Source organism: Etheostoma spectabile, unplaced genomic scaffold (genome assembly GCF_008692095.1).
Source record: "Etheostoma spectabile isolate EspeVRDwgs_2016 unplaced genomic scaffold, UIUC_Espe_1.0 scaffold379, whole genome shotgun sequence".
Classification (NCBI taxonomy): domain Eukaryota; kingdom Metazoa; phylum Chordata; class Actinopteri; order Perciformes; family Percidae; genus Etheostoma; species Etheostoma spectabile.
Window position 1 is genome coordinate 179508 of NW_022605596.1, and position 2012 is coordinate 181519.

At 41.5% G+C, this 2012-nt stretch overlaps 1 protein-coding gene across 1 annotated transcript in view; it reads right to left on the reverse strand.

Moving 5' to 3' along the window:
- Positions 1-639: 639 nt before the first annotated feature.
- Positions 640-2012, reverse strand: part of sdhaf4 (succinate dehydrogenase complex assembly factor 4) — an 8724-nt gene continuing 7351 nt past the window's right edge. The window contains exon 3 of the mRNA XM_032511530.1: positions 640-813. Coding sequence (XP_032367421.1) covers positions 704-813 — 110 coding nt within the window. The 3' untranslated portion in view covers positions 640-703. The remainder of the gene's footprint in view (positions 814-2012) is intronic.

The window sequence follows — 2012 nt, forward strand, 5'->3', positions numbered from 1 at the left end:
AAAAAGCAATACTTTTAGCGTGTATAGAGCCAACACATTTTCACATGTTGATCAGTAAACTATGTGTTTATTTCAACCGAAATTAGAGTTGTGATGGTTGGCAAGTAAAAAGATGAACCCAAAACAGCTTTTCATAGTTTTATTTTGTTTCTGTTGACTTTGAATTCAGTGTATTTCACGATGCTCAAATTACTGTTTAACTACATGTAGTCTGGTGGCTTTAGCGAACGCAATTTTGTGGATGTTTTTATGTCAAAAAAAGGATCTTAATCTTATACATAAAAGTCAACCTCCTTTGAAACCCTTTCCATAATGTTGTCAAGACACTTAGAATATTAATCTGAGCCTGTCAGTGGCAAAACAAGGACTTTTGTGAAGGTCAATACAAGCTGGATAATAGTCCTATTGACTTACTGCAGCAATCTCTCTTAATACTGGACCAATGTCAAAGACTGTTGTTCCATCAGTCACAAAAACATAGGGAAATAGGGTCCAGGTTGGTTTCCCTTTATGGCACACTTAGTGAAGTTGTCCCTAATGTATGAAGGAGTTCTCCTTTCTCCCTGTGAGTAAGAATAGTCAGTCAGGAACACAGTTATTCTCACCTTCGGATCTGAAATTTAAACATCAACCATGTCAAAAAGTGCCACGTACTATAAATATCCATTTACAGGTGTGATATATCAGATTTACAAGCATTGAACTAGAAGTCTACACAGCGGCCCTTTCTCTCCCAGTCTCCGTAGCGGGTGGGCTCTGGACCTCGAGGACCCCCCTTCTCCTTGGTTACAGGGTTCACATCATCAGGGAACTCTGGAGGACAACAAGGGAATGGATCAGTTTGCAAAACACCGCTTTAGATAAGAGCAGCACAAGATTAATCAATTAGTTGTCAACTACTACATTTAAGCTATTTTGATATTTGATAAAACAAAACCCAAAAATATGTTCTAGTTTCTTCTCTCCTCTGTGACATTTAACTGAATATCTGAGTTGTGGACCAAACAAGACATTTGAGGACATAATCTTGGGCTTTGGGAAACAGTCAGCACGTCCATCACTTCATTAACCCTCCTCTTGTCCTCGGGTCAAATTTGATCCTTTTTCCGAAAATTGTTGAAAAAGGAGACAAAAATGTCAGAAAAAGCTTCAAAAACGTGAGGAATAAACAAAAACATAAAATAAAAATTGCAGAAAAATTGACATAAAATTGGAAGAAGTGACTAAAACATTAGAAAAGATGACAAAAAAACAGAAAAGTGACCATAAACATCGGAAAAGTGACAAAAGTGTTGACCCAAACGTTAAAAAATCTGTTAGAATTTTCAATTTTTTTTTTTTTTTTTGCCAAAATGACATAATCCTCCGCTCGGTGGTGAGTCGGGTGGGGTTTAGTGCCAGAGTGCGAGGGCCGCTGTTAGGTTCAAATCCAGGTCCTCCGGTAGTGGTAGCGGGCTTCTCAGAAATCGCCGATATACTGTATAGTTGAGTTCCCCCCTCCCTCTGGTACCCCAAACACGACGTTGTTTCTTCTGGAGCGAGACTCTAAACACACACCTAAGCTGTGTTTCCGCTGTTGTCGATGCAGAAGCCAGCGCCTCGGTTGCCTCCTTGCCCCTTTGCCCGGTCTCCACGTATGAACGCGGGCCTCCGCCTCGTCAACCCGCTCTCAGGCCCTGGACCTCAGTAGCAATATTTCCAGCTTACCGTTGATCTCATGTCCCAGATGGTCATATTTCTTGTGCTTCGCATTATCATCCTTTAAGCAGTCTTCAACCATCGATGGCCAAGTATTCCCTCCGAGTCCACGTTCGTTCCAGGCTCTGAGCTTCCGAACTAGCCACGTTGTCGTTAGCTTGCTCCAGAAACGTGTTGCCTGAGCTACTTGGGCACTTTTATCCGTGACTTTGAGCATTCTTGTCGATTTTTTATGGCTCGCCGTGTTCTCCCCGTTCATAAATTACCAAGAGTGAGCAGATTGACGAGTTGTGAACAGAGTATTGTGAATGAAG